This window comes from Rhyacophila brunnea, unplaced genomic scaffold (genome assembly GCF_057557595.1).
Source record: "Rhyacophila brunnea isolate RB1 unplaced genomic scaffold, BYU_Rbru_1.0 scaffold_22, whole genome shotgun sequence".
Classification (NCBI taxonomy): domain Eukaryota; kingdom Metazoa; phylum Arthropoda; class Insecta; order Trichoptera; family Rhyacophilidae; genus Rhyacophila; species Rhyacophila brunnea.
In genome coordinates this window covers 28,856,026-28,876,882 of record NW_028232882.1, presented here as the reverse complement: position 1 = coordinate 28,876,882, position 20,857 = coordinate 28,856,026, and the positions used below count along the sequence as shown (strand labels likewise).

The window sequence follows — 20,857 nt, the reverse complement described above, 5'->3', positions numbered from 1 at the left end:
AGTTTCATTATTATCCTCGTAAACATTGTCTAATCACGGGCGCGTCAAGCGATAGTGTTAGGGGTGCGAAACATACGGGTGGCAAAATTCCCAAGAACCAGTCACCTGAAAATTAACTGTCATAAAGGTGCAACGTTACAAGAAAAAAACATTTTTTTCACGGATATTCCTTAACACGTCATATCGATCGTCACTTTCCATTATGTTGAATGTTGTATTATTTAATACGTAGGTAAAATATGTCAAATTTTGATAAATGTGGCTGTCATCGAATTCCTGTAACCCAGATCTCAATAATTATAATATTATTTATTAAGTATTCATTTTCCATGTTCAATCAGTCAGGACCTATATACAATATGATTGCGTAATGTTATGACGTAGCGGATCTGCAATTTTATAACATTAAGAATTATTAATATGATTTCATAATAATTTCAACATATTATTTCATAGTGCACCGATCAATAAATAGCGGGTCAGAATCGATTGGACATCTTACTCGATTATAAGTTTCCGTTAAAGACGTCATATCGCACCGCATTACCGTTATATTTAAGATTATAATATTGCATCGATTGTACTCTTGTAGTTACTCGTATTTGAAACAGTAAATAAATTCTAGCTTCCTCCATCATCATGAACAACTACTATCATCTTCCATCTGCAATACCTATCCTCCGCCGAACCAGAATACTACATGACAATAAATTATTTTTTCAATTATTATTCTTTGACCTTTTTGTCATATTTCCACTAAAAATATTGTTCAATTTGGGCACCCATTTGACTGACACCCGGGCAGTAGACACCCTTGACGCATACCTGTCTCTAATAATCCTCCACACTGCGGTGGCTATATGCTTCGCCTGATGAAAAGTAGTAATAAGCTTAATAAATTATTTTCAGACAGCAGCTGATAAAATGGTACGGTTGGGGCTATATAGATTCACACTTCGCAATGAAGGACAGAATGAGCACGTTTACCGGAGACAGGTGAGACAATTTAGATTCTGTCTATACCATCATGGTTGAGGGTATTTGGTTCATCGTTTTCGTAGTTAGTAATTAGGGTCGTACTTCTTGGATGCATTAAATTAAAATATAATAGGTATATATTAACACCAAATCCTTACCATAACATTAGCTTATGTTGTTCTCTTTTATCCATCACGTCTCTACATATATACACCATTTATGGCCTATATCAGTGATGGCGAACTTATGGCACGCGAATATTTTATGTTCAAGAGAAAAAGAATTCGACGTACCTACTTAAGTAGATAATAATTTTAAAAAAAATACAAATAAATATAAGTATATTATACTATATTATATTATTATACTATCTTCGATTTTAAATGATATTTTTACCAATAATATTTACCAATCCATGCGCAAACGGAAACGACAAAATTCATGTGTAAATGACAGATCATATAGTATAAAATAATTGCAGGCAGATACTCTTCAAGAATAATGCATTACATTTAATTTTAAATTGCATAGGTGGGTCCTTAGGTTTTATGCGTCACATATATTAATATCGCACTGCCCTTATCGGGCGGCGGGAGAAACCGCGCCGTGAACCTCTGATTTTGATAATTTTACAATGCTTGAGACCACTGTAGCGAGAGAATGATACACCTAAGTGGAGCAATTCGGTGTCAATTTGTGCGTTTAGAACCTCAAGACTCAAGAAATCAATTATAATTTTTGAACTGTTTTAATAGAATTTATTTTAATTTTTTCCTATGAAAAACTGCACGGCACGTCAGATAGTCAAAAAATAATATTTGGGAAATTTCGGCACGCGTGCGAGAAAAGGTTCGCTTAGCTTGGCCTATATGATAGCGAAATGAACGATACGCACTCTTCACCACGGAGTAGAGGTTAGCGGTTGGTGCCTATTTGGATACTTAGGTATTTCTCAGTGAAAAAATTACAAACTTTTTATCAACGAATGAATAACTAACAACTGATACTAGTCTTACTTGTAGATCTAGCGATTAATATATTGTTTCATGTGATTGTATTTTTTACAGGTATCCAATAAGTGGTAAAAGTCTACCTTACATGACTGAGTACATTGAACGTAGCTATGGTATGAAGGTTGAATATGACTATACTCCTCCTGTTATGAAAGAGCCAAAAGAAGAAGAATATCCAAGATCATTACTAACCAAACATCAAAAAGAATCTTTAGAATATTTAGGAGTGGAAGTCTCTTTGGAAGGGATTGACAGGTTTATAAGATCACAAGGACAGGGAATGCCTGATGCATACTTTCTAAAGAATAAGATAATGCACAGAATTCCTGATGCCGTTGTTTGGCCCACGTGTCACGAAGATGTTGAGAAGATAATAGAAGTAGCAGATGCTGAAAATATCGTTATTATACCATTTGGTGGAGGAACTTCAGTGGCAGGTGCTCTGGATTGTCCACTCGAAGAAAAAAGACCTATTATATCTCTAGACATGGGTTTAATGAACGAAATTCTTGACTTAGACCCAATTAATTTGACGGCATGTTGTGAAGCGGGTATTGTAGGACAAGATTTAGAGAGAGCTTTACAAAGTAAGGGTTTTACGAGTGGTCATGACCCTGATTCATCCGAATTTTCTACTCTCGGGGGATGGATATCCACACGAGCAAGTGGAATGAAAAGAAACAAATACGGCAATATTGAAGATATTCTTCTTGGAGCAAGAATGGTTACGCCTAGAGGTGTATTAGAAAGGCAATCGAATGCCCCAAGAGTATCAGTAGGACCTGATTTTAATCATTTAATTTTGGGTTCAGAAGGAATTCTTGGAGTAATCACTGAAGCAACTATCAGAATCAGGCCAGCACCAGAGTTGGTTCATTATGGGTCAATAATATTTAAGAATTTTAACACGGGTATTGATTGTATGAGAGAAATAGCTTACAAACAACTGCAATCTGCTAGTTTGAGGCTTTTAGATCATGACCAGTTTGCTTTTGGAATGGCTCTTCGATCTGATTCAAGTACTTTTCACGATTTTATAGAAAAACTTAAATTGATGTATCTGAAATATTCTAAAGGGTTTGATCCTGATGAGATGTGTATGGCAACATTGGTTTATGAAGGAGATGCGAAAGATGTTATGGAGCATGAGAGGAAAGTAAATGAAATTGCCATAAAGCATGAAGGAGTTCCGGCTGGAGAGAAAAATGGGAAAAGAGGCTACATGATGACGTTTGTAATTGCTTACATACGGGTAAGTTTAGATCACCCCAATCAATATAAATAGGACAATATGGTGGACGATTTTTTAATATAGGATTTAAGTATATGACTGGAGGGATTAAAAAATTTAAAAAAAACTATCTTGCATCAATGAGTACAATGAGAATTTGGGACATTCCCAAAAGCATAATATAGTTGAAGGACCACCGTTTTATTTTGTAGATACTTTCTGTCAATTATCATGTTTACTCCCAAGCGGAGAATGATATATTATGTGATATAGTATGTGTCATGTTCTGTTTTGTCATGGAACCCTCTGATTCTGTCATATACATACAGATAGAAAAATATATGAAATGTGGGTACCAAACTGGTGCTTTAAACCAGAATTATATTCGTTCTAATCAATAAAAACAAATTAACTGACATTGCAGGATATATGCATCGAATTTAACATCTTCGGCGACTCGCTCGAGACTTCATTTCCATGGAGTCGAGTTAAGGATGCAATATCACACTTACGAACGTTGATTCAGAGAGAGAGCGTTGCAATCGGAGTTCTGCAGTGCTCCATTATGTTCAGGGTGGCACAAGTATACGACGCAGGGGGATGCGTATATATATACTACTCCTTCCCATATCCTGCAGGACGGGATATGGTGTCTCTCTACGCCCACTTTCAAGATATACTGAGAAAGGACGTCATTGCGTTGGGAGGTATGTATTGAATAATACTTATTAATTATTTATTTACAAAACACACATTTCATTACAAATTATTAATTCCAATCCAATAACTAACCTATTAACCTAACCTAACTTAACCCAACTGAATTGTCCTGTAAGGCCGTTAAATATTATCTATAGAGTGTGTACGGCAGAGCTACGGGATGCTGGTTTGACCTGGAACAATGCAAGAAGACTAGCGAGCGACAGAGATTCTTGGAGGCACCTTGCGGTATCCATATACTCCAACTAAGGGGTGGATATGGCTAAAGAAGAAGAATCCAATAAACAGACTTACAGGGTGACCGCGCTGTGCAGACCGTGCGTTCTAAAGCCACGAATTACATTGTGACACATGATAGTGTGTGTGCGATCGACTTGTTAGCCAAGAGAGAGGGAAAATCATGGTTATTGCCCTGAGTTTCCCACCCTATTCATTCGAAAAATCATCTTAAATTATGGTAAATTAACATTATCACTATAGTTCATATATTTTTCAGGTGTCCCAAATATTTATTTACCGATTTATTTTTTAAAAAAAAGGCTCATTGAGCACATAACAAATGATTAATTCAAGACGTTCACAATATGACATTTGTAATTATAATTACAAGATAAAAAGAACTTTTTATATACCACGTTTTAAAATTTTCTGTTGAATCATATAAACTTGACAATTCTATGTGTTAATAAATACTTTATTTTGACTGAACAAATATATAATACTGAAATGTAACTTTGACATTTCATATTGATATCCATAGTAACGCACGTATATATTAATAATTTAGTTTCTAGGACCCTCTTAGCAACCAATAATAGTGTTTTACTTTATACGATTTTTTTCCGAAATAACTTTCCATACAAAACAGAATTAATTGAAAATGAATTCAATTCTGCTTAAAAATGGCTAAAAGTATTAAAAGAATGCATTGCCATGGTGTTCTGATATATTATAAAAGTTTCAAATGTCTAGCTAGTCGGAAAGTTAGTTAAAAATCTTCAATTGTCCGATACAAATCTTGGATAAACAAGAAAAAAATTGTACTGGATAAATAAGAATACGAGCTAATAAAAACGTGGTAAAAAGTAGAGGTAGGTGAATCAAATTAGTAGAAAAAAAGCAAACCAAGAAATAATTTTATAGCAAAAGAAATAAATAAAAAAAAAACAACAATTATTCATTGGTTCAGTGAAGATAGAGAGAGATGTCGTCGTATGTAATTTAAAATAACCTCGTTTTTGCGATATCATAATAATATTGTCGGAAAATTCTTTTCTCTCGAACTTTAAATGTAGAATAATCGTTTTCGTTTATTAGTGCGACGGAGATGTTCGTGTGCATAATGTGCGTGACGCAGTTTCTTTTGTGATCGTCAACTGAAACGATTTGTGTCACAACATGCAATGTCATGTTGTCGTCTGCGGAAGTGGTCGCGTGTTCTCACTCCTCCGCCATGCACTCCAAGGACACCCATTGCCTTTAATTGATGGTTTCTCTTTGAAAAAATCAAACAGCTACCTACCATCTGAGGTTCTCCATTAACTTAAAAAGGATATTTTCAGACACAATGTATGTGTTATCGCACAAAAAAATATCAAAATAGTGTACATCTAATGAATCGTGATTTTTTTATAAAATTAGTTCAAATATTCTAACTGAGTTGTTTTCTTCTATTTCCGACATTTTTCGCAACCCGGGTTTCGTCTTTCGGCATCTTCAGACACACTCTACCTACCATATGAACCAAGCGGAAAAATACGAAGCTCTCATTTTCAGACATTTTTTGGATAATTAAAATTTTAAAGTGTTATAATTTATAAATAGAAAGATTTCATGTATGATTTCATTTTTATTGTTTATAACACACCTTAATGGCCGCGCGGCTTAAGCGTCGTGGGTCCCAGGTTCGAATCCTGGGTCTGGCAAGTACACGTTCATATTTTTTTTCAATTTGTGTATGTTTGTGTAGTCAGAGTATGGACCTAATAGGTTGAGCAAGTGGCTGACATCCATTTTTCGTAAAAACAAAAACTGTTATTACAAACCTCCACACTGTGGAGGTCCATATAATCTTATTAGGATACATGATAAAAAAATTAACAAAAAAACGATGTTTTAAAAATAAAAATAAAAACCCTTAAAACCATAAATTTATTAAAAAAAAAATCTTAACATCAGAGAAAACTTAAAAAAACTAAATTTTAATAATAAACATGACCACAAAATAATATGTATAATATTATAATATAATTATCTTTTAATTATATTATAATATATTATATTATCTTTGACTTTGAATTTAAATAAAATAAAATATTTCTTTTTAATATTTTTGGACACATTTTTATTAATTAAAACACTAAAATATAAATTATCAACAAAAAGATCTCAAATCGCTAGGTGCCTCTGTTAGGTAGTGCATTCACCTTAATTATTTTCTCCAGGTGCTGTATCCCATCACCATGGCATTGGGAAGCATCGCCGTCAATTCTACGAGAGGTTCGTTTCCACTCCTGCAGCCAGGATACTCCGGGCCGCGAAGGCAGAGCTCGACCCAAGGAACGTATTCGGAGCGGCAAACTTCCTCGAAGACTTGACGACGGGAAATGCGAATGGCTCCAGCAAGCTATGAAAGCAGTGAAATCACACTTACTAAATTTAATTCATTAACATTACGAATATCTATCAGTCGCGTATATGGACAAATTGGCCTCGAGGATAGATTCACAGTTGTATTGAAAAATTATATATCTACTGTGATATTGAAAAAATAGTTATCAACATGGCAGTACTAAACGATAATTAATTGCGTATTGACACCATACATAACATTGAATAATATATATTTCAGTGTCTTCTTGATAATTTTAAATAATTTGAATTTACTCAATCAATTTGATTTGTCCTTTTTTGTCCATTTCTGAATGAATGAAACGACAATAAACTAATAGAAGGAATGTTATAATGAAAGTGAATATTAAAATATACGTCTGTAAATTTGTTTTTTTTTCTTAAATGTTTTTCCTAAAATGTATATCCAGCAAAAAAATAAACGTTAACTTTTGTGGGAAATTAAGTTATTCGTTTTTATTAATATCAGCTATAATAAAAAAAATTTTTTTTACATGAGTATAGTGAACATTATAAATTATTAATTTAAGGCGTTCACAACATGATAAAGAAATATTATTATTAAAACAGCATTATATAAAAATAGACCAGTAGGTATTAAGTTATTAAACAATAGAAAAGTGTAAATAAAAAAATATATATATTAGATACAAGAAAGTACACCGAATGAGCTAAGCAGACCCTATTTTGAAAAATTATAAAACAATGCCCATCTATACTCATCCTCACGCAGGTGGAATATGTTAATATCCATAGTGATTTGGTTAGTTCTGCACCTTGGGAGAACAAGCAACTGATGCTACCGATTTATAAGTCAAGCACACAATGGTCAATACTACCAAGATTGGTAGAATCCTAATTTTCACCGCGTGCAAGTCGGAAAAAATACGTAGGCAAATATAAATATCGTCTAGTGTTTAAACTACAGTATGTTAGTATACCTAATAGGAAGCCAGTTAACACAACTAAATCCAGATTCAACAAGATAAGATAATATAAGAAATGCAATACGAAATAAGTTCGCCCTCTTCCAGAGCTTTGGACGCGACGTACTCATCATTATTTTATTATCCAGATATTATCTTTGTTTTTTTTTTCATGTCTAACTTGAGCTCTCGTATCTTCTATGAGGAATATAAATATCAACATCCGAAGTGATTTGGTTGAACAGAATGACGTTATACCACGGGTACCCGATGCTTATTCATGGCCCCCACAAAGGGTGGGCTGATAGGGCTCTAGCCTGGGGGCTCGGGCTCAGGAAGGGCCCGGCGTGGCGAATCGACCAGATAAGTGATTTAAACACATCAAAAATTCTCTTGAATAGTAAAAAAAAGTCGCCTGCGGCACTATTTATCTTCAATATTATTATTATTTAAAATTATGAGGTTGTACGATACAATTTTTAATTGTGTATCGATACTCGACAACTCCATAATTCAAATAGATGAATTCAAATATACAAAAAACACTTAATATACACAATATTAATTTTACCGCGTACACCATTTGGAAAACGCTACTGTAGAGCATCACACTGCCTTTATCTTGAGCGATAGGTAGGGGGCCCGTGAAATATCCTAGCCTGGGGGTCCGCTTCAGGATGTGGGGGCCATGCTTATAATATTATAAGGCGTCTACTTATTCGGTAAGTATAAATATGCGAAGCAGGAAGTATCTTAATAAAAGTATTTTTTTAAACGTTTTTGGAATAATTTAATACCAACAGCAAGTAAAGAAAATGCTCATTGGTAAGTATTCAAATAACATATGAGAAAATATTTATTAATCACATTTATAGTTATTTGTACCGAATATTCATGAATTTGGCACGCGAGCATAGGCTAATATCCTTTACGTGCAAATATAAAGTTGTTTACTTGTCAAACTATCATAATGATAATGGATATATGTTTTATCTACTGACACACGTGATTTAAATAATGATTATTTAGTTTTACAACCGATTTTTTAATATTATCGCTTGATCAAACATTATTTTTTCCTCCATGCTAAAACTGGAATCCGTATATCGACGCTTCAAAATAAATACTTGCCACTGAGTACCAAAGTCTGGCAGTTGAAATTTAAAAACTATTCAAAATTGTCTATTAATACTTACTCAAAAATGCGCGTCGTATTACAAAAACCAGAGGTTGGAGCGGACCCTTTTTTGAGTTGCTCCGCTCCGGGTAGAAAGTTTTAATAGGTAAATTATATGTAAATATATGTTAAAAAATAATAAAAATAAGTACTATGTAGTTATAAATAAGTTTTATTATTTGTCATTTTCATTATTAATTCTATTAAACAAAATTGCCTGCAGTAAATCGTCTTTCATTATCTGCCTCCTGTCATTTAGAATTAATTTTAGGGCAAAAATTTAATAACAATAAAAAAAACATCCAGAGCAGTGGAGCACTACAAATTGTCAGTGCTCCGGGTAAAATCCCATTGCTCCACTGCTCCGTGATCCTGCTCCGAGCTCCACTCCAACGCTCAGATAATAACCCGCTACGCCCGCTACATTATCATGAAAAGACATTTTAATTAATTTTAATATTGTGAAAATAAAATATATCTACACGTCTCAAACATCGAGACGCTGGTGAAAATTAATTTTGATATTGAATTGTAGTAATCATTGTAAAGTTAATAGTTGGTGTCCCTTGCGAAGAAGCACATTGCGATTCCCTCAGGGTGTACCGACCCAAGGGTTGGTAATCAGTGTATCACGTCATGTATGATTTAACTTTAACTCTTTTTTTATTTAAATTCGTACCTATTCAAATTTATAGTACCTATAATACTTACTTACTTAGGGATTGCAGTACCGAATAAAAATATCAATACCGGTATAACGGTATTCCTTATTTATTTTAATACCGGTATATATAGAAGTATCTATCAATAAAAGAGTTGCCTAGAGTCATAACTCAGATATTCCAAGAATCGACTTTTGAGATAATCGCAACAAAAAAAACACCAGAGCACTGTTTTTTTGTAATTTATATTTTTTAACATATATAATACTCCTAAGACTGCAGACATATAAGACACTGTAAGAAATAGAACTCCTGATTGGTTAGAAAAGCCTTTATGACAGAACTCACATTATTCATTGAAAAATGTGAGTTATGACACCATCAGTCAACCTTGTCAACGATTTTTACGTGGTTTAAAGTGACTTTTGAAGCAAATTATTTTTCTCTATATATTTAATTGATGCCTTTAGAATCAATTGGTATATTTAACTAAAAAATGACAGAATTGCAAAATGTGAGTTAGGACTCTAGACTCTAGAGTCTAGCTAGGCGACTCAAATACAGCTATAGAAAATTCTTTAAAATATTGATATTAGATATTTATAGGAAATGTATCTAAGAACATTCATAATATCTGTACCTCAGAGGCAGACGGATGCAAGTGCCAAATACCCAATTGTTCAGGAGAGCCAAAAAACAATTTTTATTTTAAACGAATAATCCAATAATAGGAATAAATTCCAAGAAAATATACATAGAATGCTCATTATTTTTTGTATTCTAATTCAATTAAAGTACTTCTGGAATATGTAAGAAAAGAATAAATATAATACAATTTTATATCTAAAAAATAAAAAACGTAGTGTGGATTTACATCCTTCTGCCTCTAAAGATATTTTGTTAATGTGGATTTGTATCTTATTTACCTAGCCAAAATAAAACAATTTATAAGTTAAAAACATTTATAGGTATAAATATTACAAAGCAAAACACATTTTTTTTTAAAATCTTATTATTACATCATCATCATCATCAGCCTGAATCTATTCACTGCTGGATGAAGGCCTCGCTAATCTCCAAGCTGATTCCACTTCTCTCGTTCCTGTGCGTTGCGTTGCCAAGTACTTCCGCAGAACTTTATCATTTCATCGATCCAGCGGCCTCTAGGTCTACCTTGCGGACTTTTTGTACCTCTTGGATACCACTGGATGACTAAATTTGTCCAACGATTGTCTCTTCTTCGAGCTGTGTGTCCAGCCCATATCCATTTGAGGCTTTTAATGAACTCTATTACACCGCAAACCCTTGTCTGCTTCCTTATTCACTTATTCCTCTTTTTTCATTTTTTCCTTTCGCGTTATGCCCAGCATGCACCTCTCCAATAGCGTTGTGCTTTTCTAAGTTTTTGGATCTCTCTTTAACTAAGGGTCAATGTTTCACACGCATGTGATTACGGGAAGCACACACTGGTTGAACACTTTGCGCTTTAGGCACAGTGGGAGGTCATTTTTGAAGGAATTATTCAGACGACCAAAAGCACTCCAGCCTAGCTTTACTCTGCGAACAATTTCATCAAATATACATCCATCTATAGACACTTGTTGTGCCAGATAGATGTAGTTTTTCCCCTGTTCGAGCTGAATGCCATTAATAAGGATCTCTTTTTGGCCCGCAAAGCAGTTGAACATGACTTTCTTCTTTGATACATTTATTTTTAAGCCTACTTTGTTGCTTACTTCAGCGAATTCCTGCATTCTGCTTTGAAGGTATTCTCAGTATTGCAAACTACTATGTATTGTCATCGGCAAAGCGCAGATGACTCACGTATTCTCCATTTATGGGGACCCTTGTCATTCCAGTCAAGTTGCCTGAATAAGTCGTCAATGGTAGCTTTAAATAGTTTAGGTGAGATTGCATCACCTTGTCGGACTCCTTTGCTGATAGGAAATGCGCGATGGTTTATGGAGATGTTGTTGCGCTACTGTATATATTATTGAAAATATTTATATAGCGCCCGGGGATTCATTGATTTCTAAGTGCATAGAGTATTGAAAATTTCTTTATGGAATCGAACGCTTTCTTATAGTCTATAAAACCCATGGATAGCGGCAGCTTGTATTCCTGTTACCGCTATGATTTCTCTGATGACTTGGATATGGTCTATAGTGCTGTATCCTCCTCTAAAACTTGTTCTTCTGGCTGTTCTCGTCTAGAACATATTGCAGACAGTTTGAGAGAATTTTATCTTAATGGATTATTGGATTTGCATCCTTCTGCTTCTAAGGTAGGTAAGGCATTATGGCATTTGCATCTTTATGATATTATGCACATCTTTTTTATTATAGCAACTAGGGCTTTCATCTCTCTGCCTCTAATAAATAAAGCCTTTAGCATGACGATTCTTAAAAAACTCATTTTCCCCAAAAACGGAGTTGCATCCGTCTGCCTCTGAGGTACAGATATTCTGTTGACGTTTGGAAATAAATTATACATATAATGAATTATAAAACTGTTGATTTTAACAAATTTGTTGCAAACATTAGTAACTTCGTTTTCCAAAAAGTAAATATAATGTCTGCATACTTAATTACGAATATACCGGTATTTTTGATACTTAAAACCGGTATTTCAGTACCGATAAATCCGGTTTTAAAATACCGGTATTGCAATCCCTATAATTACTACATATATTCGATACGTACATACATGTATTAAATTTATCACCATACACTGTACTAGCATTGTACTAACAGTTCATTCGTTATTTTATTAATGAAAACGACACGATTCATCACAATAATTTGTTAGTATCTAAATTCTAATTAGATAGAGTTTCACCTTATTGTATTTGTATGAATGATTTTTCCTGCTTTATCGTTATTGACTTAAACCAGTAAAGAAAACAGTGGCTTCCCAATGCAATCTTCAGTACTGTAAACATAAAACCTACGTCTTCATTTTATCATTATCTTGCCTCGGAGCAGAATATTGGACCACAGCATGAAATAATTAAGTACAAGATAAAAAGAACTTTTTATAAACTACGTTTTTAAATTGTGTTGAATCATATAAACTTGACAATTCTATGTAGGTACCTATTAATAAATACTTTTTTTTTAAATTTTGATGAATTATCCCATCAACTTGAAAGAAAATGATCTAATGCGTAATAAAGAGAGCAGTTATAAGGAATTTTCAAACATTTATTAATTGAATAACATAATTATATGAGATTTTTAAAACTTGTACTTGATATTATGAAGTAAAAAACAAACAAACAAAAAACAAGAAAGCGAGTTAATTCTTTTTTCAAAATCGTCGAACGCCGTTACGCAAAAGTGCAAGCATTGAATTCGATCGAAGCGCCACCTTGCGGATTTTTTCCGAACTAACTTTCCATACAAAACAGAATTAACTGAAAATGAATTCAATTCTGCTTAAAGATGGTTAAAAGTATTAAAATAATCATTGTAACCGTGTTCGGATATATTCTAAAAGTTTCAAATGTCTATCTAGTCGGGAAGTTAGTTGAAAATCGATTGCAAGATTTGTACTGGTCAAACACAAAAACGAGCTAATAAAAACGTGGTAAAAATCACGTCGACGTTGCAGCAAAATAATAATATATCCATCCAGCATCCAGGACCGGCCAATCGATATCCATTTATTGGTGCCCGCATTAATACATATGTTTATGCCCCAAGCCCATACAGGTACCTACTGGTTAAAATAAATGCATCTAGAATAATAGGTTGCTGCCAAAAGTTAGTAAGTCGATGATTTAGGTATTTAGAGTTAACTACGGATTATGTGTCTATATATAAACATGTATGCTAGAAAAATATACAAGGTAATCCGACAGATAGAACATGCACATAAAGCACAAAGAGTTTACCATTAATATGCTAAAATTTTAGAGGGCATGTCAAACTTCAAATAATTGCAATTACTCCATAACTTGATTTCGAGAATTACCAATTTTTGGCAGTAGTCCTACGTTATGGGGTTGCTTCCAAAAGTTGGTAAGTAGATAATTTAGGTATTTAGGGTTAACGACAGATTATCTGTCTACGTATAAATATGTTTGCTAGTATCCATCCATTAATCTAGAACATACACAAATAAAGCACAAAGAAATTAGCATAATGCCTGATTTTAGAGGACATGTGAAACTTTTAAATTGCAATTACTCCATAACATGATCTCGAGACTTTTGACAGCAACCCCACTAGTGGGGTCGCTGCCAAAAGTTGATAAGTCAATAATTTTGGTATTTAGAGTTAACAGCGGAGTATGTCTCTATATATAAATATGTATGCTAGAATAAATTCAAGGTTATCCGATATACTGAACATACATATAAAGCACACAGAAATTAGCATTATGCCTGATTTTAGAGGGTATGTCAAACTTTCAAATTTCAATTATTACCTACTCTATAACATGATTTCGATACTTACCAACTTTCGGCAGTAACTTTACAAGAATTATCATAGTTCTGTATTCCCTGGAAATGTATTTCATGTTTAGATCAACAGAGTAAAAGGTTTTTTAACAGATGTTTGTTTTTACGAGAAATTCCTACCAAACCCTTGCTCAACCTATTAGGTATATACTCTGGGTTCAAAGAAATACACAACATTGAAAAAAACAACATTAAAATTGTTGCCAGAACCGGGACTTGAACTAGAGACTGGCGACATTTTAAGCCGACACGCTACCGCTTGGCCATCGTGAGAAGTACATTTATTTAATACACATCGTCCCTGTTCTGGCAGAACACACTAACTGGAGAATACTAGTTTTGAGTAATTTGACTTTGAAGTTGTTAACATGTTTGAAATGGTCTATCATGTGAGTTTATTAAGTAAAAAGGACGACTTTAAAATAAAGACTGTTTATTTATTACAAGGTTTCCAGACGGTAAAGTTTGAAATAAGGAACATTTTGGCATAACTAACTCAATATGTCATTTTTTAGAATTAGTGTCTTCTGCCAGAACAGTGACGACATAATATAATAAACTATTTCTTTTATTCAACGAATAATTCACAAAATTTGAGAATGTCATATTCTATTGAACATACCTATATAACTTATAACACCTCAGAAAAAATCTCAAAAAATACGATGTTCGACTAGATTCTAACCCGTATATCCACTGGTATCGCGCCAATATGCTTTGACCAGTTAAGCTAGGAGCCCCCTACGTAATTGCGATAATTTAAACCAGTAGGTCCTACATGAATTGAATCTAATTGCGTTATTATTGACTATTGGTCTAGACTAGACTAACCAACATCCGGCTCTCGCCAAATATTTAGTTATAACGTCTACTACAACCACAAAAACATACTTCTTAGAAGATCTCATGTAAAAATCTATGTACACAGTTATTTTTTTAAATATATATTAATATGTTTAATTGCATGCAATGTTTCTGCGTGTAAATAAACGAATGATTTTTTCGCTGAAAATTCATATTTTCTCATTTTTCCTACTAAAACACGTATCTATAATATGCTGGTACCTATTCGTTCAACTTGTTAACAAGGATTCTAGTAATTTAATTAACACATTGCATAGGTATTTAATTTTGAGGCGACAAGAACCAAAATATGTTTTACGATTGTTTTTTTTTTTTTGAGATGTTAACTAAAAAATCTTTAAATATACCAGAGCATTGGAGCGGAACTCGGAGCAGGAGTACGGAGCACTGGAGCAATGGAATTTTACCCGGAGCACCGAACATTTGTGGTGCTCTACTGCTCCGGATGTTTTTTTTTATTATTCAATTTTCGTCCTAAAATCCAATGAAAATATGTAGTATATTTTGACACTTTGCAACACTGGAATTAATAATTGAAATATGGCAACACTGCCGAGTGATAAATAGCCTCCCTTTTTTGGCAGAAGAGGCAAATAATGAGAGACGATTTGCTGGCAGTAATTTTGTTTAATAGAATTAATAATGAAAATGACGATTATTTTAAAATAACTTATTTTTTAACATTTTTATACATATAATAAATACTTATTAAAATGGATGCATTATTTTTAAAATAACAGTTTTGTAAAAAAATGTATATATATACCTAATAAACAGTTGATGATTTCTCTTAAAAATTTAAAAATATTAAATATTTATAAGTATTGTTGTTTATATTTAATAAAACGCATTTTTTTGGAGTACTTATTCCACTTTTAATCAATAGATTAGGACCGGTTTCGTCCGCCTCAGTGGGACATTTTCAACTGAGGCGGGCGAAACCGGTCCTAATCTATTGATTAAAAGTGGAATAAGTACTACAAAAAAATTGCGTTTTATTAAATAAAAACAACAATACAATGCAGTTCCACCCATGAATTGACAGTTAACAAAATAAAGTAGAATCCAGTAAGTATATATTTCGTTTATAAACTTAAGTTTTCAAAGTAAGATAATAAATAGATTCCACAAAAATGAATATTTTATTTTTCCCCTGAATGTTCTGTATAGTCACTGTTTTGTTTTGTCATCGTTCTGTTTTTTCATGGAACCCTTTCTTGAAGGGTGCAATAAAAAATATATTGTACCTACATTGCTATAAAATTTTCATTTGACTTGGAAAATTTTCTTTATCTACGTAAATTTTTCACCGTTCATTTACTAACACTTTTTTAGACAGACGCCTGGTTTTGTATCAATTTTCAATTACCATATAAGTACATTGAAAATAGACTGTGGCGTCATTTGAAAAACTAACTCGAGCGGGAATGTACCTAAAGAGATAATGTCTTGTATTTTAAATGATGATGGTCAAGATGTGACCATGACCGATAGTAAAATTGTGACTGTTTCTCAAAGTGATAGAGTAATAAACATGGCTTCAGATTATCCTAGAAAACAATCCAGAAAACAATCGGCGCTTAAAGTTGAGGGTACTGTACCTATGAAAAGGTAATATTTTTTTTACAAAGTTTTTCTTAGCTCGTATTCTTATTTGTACGGTACTAATCTTGCAATCGATTTTTAACTAATTTACCGACTAGCTAGACATTTGAAACTTTAAGAATATATCAGAACACGATGCCAATGCATTTTTTTAAATACTTTTAGCCATCTTTAAGTATAATTGAATTCATTTTCAGTTAATTCTGTTTTGTATGAAAAGTTATTTCGATACCATTATTGGTTGCTAGGGGTCTGGGGTCTGGGGTCCTAGCAACTAAATTATTAATATATACATGCGTTACTATGGAAATCAATATGAGATCTCAAAATTATATTTCAGTATTATTTCTATCAAGTACAAATTTTTTTGATCGTTTAAGCTAGTCAAGTCAAGTTTATATGATTCAACAGAAAATTTAAAAACGTTGTATATAGAAATTTCTTTCTATCTTGAAATTATTGTTTGTTATTATATTTTAAAGAGAGAAGAAAATTATTTAATTACAATCACATTAAACAATCAAAACAAAGTTATTATTTATTTGAAACCAAGATAACAACGTAAATACGATGCTCGACGGGACATGAACTTGCTACCACCGGATTCACGTCGTGGCTTGGTTTAATTGAATTTCAAAAACTAACAAACACTATCTATACATTGTAGTCTTAGTTCAATGAAAACAAATGTGTATGACTGACAAAGTTTAGTGTGCACTATTTATATCGTATCTTAATAGACTACCTCCACCCCTCGCCACTGTATAAAATGTTGTATCCTAATAGGATCATATGGGCCTCCACAGAGTAGAGGTTTTTATTCACAGATTTTGTTTTTTACGAGAAATGGATGTCAGCTACTTGCTCAACCTATTAGGTCCATACCCTGACAGACACAAATTAAAAACCAATATGTGTACTTGCCAGACCCAGGATTCGAACCTGAGACCCACGGCGTGAAAGTCCAACGCTTAAGCCGCGCGGCCACCGTGGCTTAGGCAGGGTTTAATTGAATTTTGAAAACTATCCAACACCACCTTCAATTTGTATTATAAGTTGAATAAATATGACCGACAAAGTTTAGTGTGCACTATTTATGTCATATCTTAACAACCTACCTCCACCCTTCGCCACTGATATTATACCTACTAAAAAAAAATCTTTTTTTCGCCGTAACTAATTAGGATATCCGTACCTTGTATGTGAGGTGTCTCCAAAGTATGTATATTCGATATACGTATTTTTAACAGAGAATAAACAACTGATGCTCTCTTTTTCTAAGATCAATGACATGATCAATGACACACAGGTCAACACTGCCCTGGATGGCAGAGCTCTCATTTATAGGTACCTCGTATAAGTTGACAAAATACCTAGCTTAGCACTCGAAATGGACCGGAGCGCACCGGAGCGCCGTTCCTGTTCGTGAAATCGGTAAAATTATCGTTCCGTCTCGTGGAAAAAATAATTTGACCGTCTGAGCTAGATAGGCCATATAATAGAAAATCTAACACACTTATTTTTATGAAATACACATACAATTTGATAACTATGTCTTGTAATTATGGTAATTAAATATTGTCCTTCAGAAAACTGTCGAGCGCTCCGGTTCGTAAACTTTTCCATTTCGAGCGCTGACCTAGCTAAATAAAGATCCCTTAATAATATATGTACGAGTACCTATTTAGATATTTTTTCTATAAAATAATAATATTTTAATGGTATTTTTATATTTGGGTATATCTATTGGTAGATTTTTCCATATATTTCATGAATACCGATATTGGTATTTTCATTCGGTATTACAATCCCTAGTTAAATCTACCAATTTTTGTCACCGTGGGTTGCCTTGGTACGTCAGGTGATGACCAAATTCTGGATTTATTTATCCTTGTATGAGTTATCGGTTAGTATTGTGAAATAATTATTATTTCTTCACAGTTTGTTTTCCTGAAAACAATATTGATAATTCATTTTGACCTCTACTTAATACAGTGATTTCCAAACTTTATGTTACTACGCCTCCCTTTTAAAATAATCTAATCTTGGCGCCTCCCCTCCTTTATTTCTTTAAATAATACAGACACCTTTTTAAGTAGCCAAATATGTATTACTTAATACAACAAAGAAAAAACTTAATTAAGAATAAAAATAAACAAGATTTTACTAAGTAGTGATAGGTATGGGTTTACGTAGGGTGTTGATTTATACTTTTCACTTATTAAAAACACTGACTCAGGGGCATAAAGTTACGTAAGTATATTTCGCTTGACAAGTTACAATTAATTATTATTAACAACAAGGCCTGAACAAAAACGATGCATGAGTGCGAGTGAGAAAGTATTCGGCACCATTATAATCTCTGCGACACGCGCTAGAGTAAGATAAAAGGTCTACATATTTTTAAGTTGGTTTCCAAAAATATCGCCGGTAAATCGTGCTGAATCGCTTCACGTAGCGTGTTGTTCGTGTTGCTAAATTTGCTATTTTTTGTATTAAACATAAAGTCAGTGGTAAATATTTTTAGTTAATTAAGTAGGAAAGGTGGTTCTGCATGTTGTATTAAAATATGGTAGCCGTACTGATAAGCAAGAAGATGGTATTACGTTTCAAAGATAAGTTGATACATGTTCGTGACAATTTATTTGTATATTATTATTTATTTTAATATCAGTGACCTAGTGTTTCTTTAAAATAACTTAAATTATGGATATATTTACCTAATTGGTTACATTTTGACCGCTTAAAAATACTATATAACGTAAAAAAATTATATTTTAATTCTGAGCGTCTAGTGCGAGCACTTTGGGCGAGCACTAGCGAAATGGTCTATGGTCTAGAACATTTATAGGCGAATGCGTTCGCTCGCCCACAAACCAAACGCACAGCACGTAGCTTTATTTAGCAATGCAACGGGTGGCGTCTATATGTATCTATAGTCTATGATTAACAACATTTTTTTGTAAACACACGCCTTGGCGCGAAGAAAAGGTAGCAAATCGTATTTAGAGGCGATTTCCAAGGCTCAAGGGTTGTAACAACCGACTGACCGCACCTACCCTCGACCCTTCGTTTGTCCAGAAACAGATAACGGTAACGTTCTTTTTGTTTGTTTCGCTGTGCATCATCGACCATCGTTTAGCCTTGACTCATTTACAGTTACAATAATATTATCATTATATTCTCAACTCTGTCGATTGGAGGATTGTTGATGGGGCATTTACATTATGATATTTGGTAACAGTAGGTATTTTTATTATATTAATTTGTAAATTAATTTGTTTTTCATGCTATGGATATGCTTGTTTCTTAGCACAAAGTGCTCTTTTTTTACTAAAATGGGTCGAAATTTGGATTTCATTGCAGCTAATGCAGACAATTGTTATGAATGGTATAATAGCAGTACCTACTTTACTTACAACTTGCATTGCTTTTCTTGACAAAGTATCATATTATTTCTTCACTTCGATTCAATCAAAATTGAACTAGGGTTTTTTATCATATTTTTCCTTTTCAATAGTAGTCCATCAAAATTCATCATCGTTCATTGACAAATGGATTCTACCATGGACCCTACACCCTGAAGTGGGCCCCCAGGCCAAAATCTTTGGCAGGCCCACCTACATATCGCTGAGGTTAAGGGCAGTGTGGTGCTCTAAAGTAGTGTACCCTAAATTATACACAGGAGTTATCATTTAAGTACCTATAGCAATCATCATATAGCTATCACATCAAATTGCAATGCACAACTACATATTTAAAATATTTAATAGTCTTGAAACAAATTAGCGCCGCAGGCAAATTTTTTAAAACTGTTAGATTAAAATTGTAATGTCTGTTATGCCCGGGCCCCAGGCTCTTTATAAACTATGCATTTGATACTGCAAACCTGTGGCTACATTTGTGTTAAACTTTTCGCGCGTCCCAGTTTGAAAATCGCTGACTTAATAAATAAACACTTTCCTGTATGGCTTGTTTACACGGGTTTAGTGCTAATTATTAGTAGTGACTACTCGCCACGTGTAAATATGCCGAATTATTGGTAATCTAATATTAATACAAGCATCAATATTCGGCATGTTTGTGCTTGTCGGTATTAGTGCGAGTAACTGGTACTAATGATTAGTACTAAGCCACGGTGAACAGGCTCTTAATGTTGATAATTATTTCGTGTGGAGTATTTATTATTAAAATTAAATACATATTCAAAAAATTGGTGATATAACGTAGATACTGGATCAGCGATGGCTAACCTTTTTATGCTTACATTCCAAAATAATTGTAATGATGAGTGGTGTGCCAATGGCTAATATTCGGGGTAAATTGTAAATTAGGAACCGCATTATATGTCTATTTGTAGTATTAATTGATTATTATAAATTTAAGGAAATAATGTACATTTTTTATTTCCGCCTTACCGTCTCCATAAAATATATATATATATATATAAATCAATTATAAATATGATATTTGTTATTATGACTTATATTGGTGAAACCTCAAGTAAGTGAATTGTTTGTTCTTATACAAGCAGAAGATTTAACCAGTTAAACATACATATTCATTGAAAATACCGAGGAAAAGT

General features: G+C 33.2%; 1 protein-coding gene across 1 annotated transcript in view; it reads left to right on the top strand.

Annotated features, from left to right (window-relative positions):
• LOC147070313 (alkyldihydroxyacetonephosphate synthase, peroxisomal-like) overlaps window positions 1–7,016 on the top strand; it is a 59,763-nt gene extending 52,747 nt beyond the window's left edge. Inside the window, exons 2-5 of the mRNA XM_085949385.1 lie at window positions 914–996; window positions 2,046–3,243; window positions 3,647–3,929; window positions 6,387–7,016. Coding sequence (XP_085805511.1) covers window positions 962–996; window positions 2,046–3,243; window positions 3,647–3,929; window positions 6,387–6,574 — 1,704 coding nt within the window. The 5' untranslated portion in view covers window positions 914–961 and the 3' untranslated portion in view covers window positions 6,575–7,016. The remainder of the gene's footprint in view (window positions 1–913; window positions 997–2,045; window positions 3,244–3,646; window positions 3,930–6,386) is intronic.
• Window positions 7,017–20,857: the final 13,841 nt, after the last annotated feature.